We start from the raw sequence: 552 nt of genomic DNA on the forward strand, positions 1-552 counted from the left end.
GAGGTGTTGGGTGTTAGAGGAGTGTTGGGTGTCGGGAGGTGTTGGGTGTTGTGGGATGTTGTTGTGACCAGGGGAGGATGTCATCGTTTGAGCTTCCTGGGTCGGGCACTGCCACTTCCATTGGTGGTGGAGCTGGTCAGAGAAACGTGGCTGCCCCCCCACCCCAGTCCATCTGTCTGTCCGTCGGCACTCACATGGATCCTCCTGTGTGTCCCCAAGGCTCTGCTGAGGGCCCAGGGCTGACTTCCTCCCCCACAGGCATGGCCCCCCTTAAGCCTCCAGATGCCACTGGCCAGAGCCCAGAGGAGAAGGAGACTCTGGAGAACAATTTGGAGGTGCCAAAGTGCATCGCAGAGGAAGATGAGGAGGGCGAGGGTGAAGCTGCCATGGCCCTCTCTGTGACACCCGAGCAGCCAAATCGGTGCCCTGAGTGTGTGCAGAGCTTCCTGCCTGGCTCGGATCTGTTGAAGCACCGGTGCTCCCACGCCAGCACCCGACCCTTCATCTGCAGTGACTGTGGTAAGAGGCTTGGGCGAAGTAACCCTCTCCTGT

At 60.1% G+C, this 552-nt stretch overlaps 1 protein-coding gene across 1 annotated transcript in view; it reads left to right on the forward strand.

Annotated features, from left to right (window-relative positions):
• Window positions 1-260: 260 nt before the first annotated feature.
• Window positions 261-552, forward strand: part of LOC104499968 (zinc finger protein 771-like) — a gene marked incomplete at its 3' end in the record, with an annotated part of 2,374 nt that continues 2,082 nt past the window's right edge. Inside the window, exon 1 of the mRNA XM_010143588.1 lies at window positions 261-537. Within this exon, the coding sequence (XP_010141890.1) occupies window positions 261-537 (277 nt within the window). The remainder of the gene's footprint in view (window positions 538-552) is intronic.

Source organism: Buceros rhinoceros, unplaced genomic scaffold, assembly GCF_000710305.1.
Source record: "Buceros rhinoceros silvestris isolate BGI_N320 unplaced genomic scaffold, ASM71030v1 scaffold15330, whole genome shotgun sequence".
NCBI lineage: Eukaryota > Metazoa > Chordata > Aves > Bucerotiformes > Bucerotidae > Buceros > Buceros rhinoceros.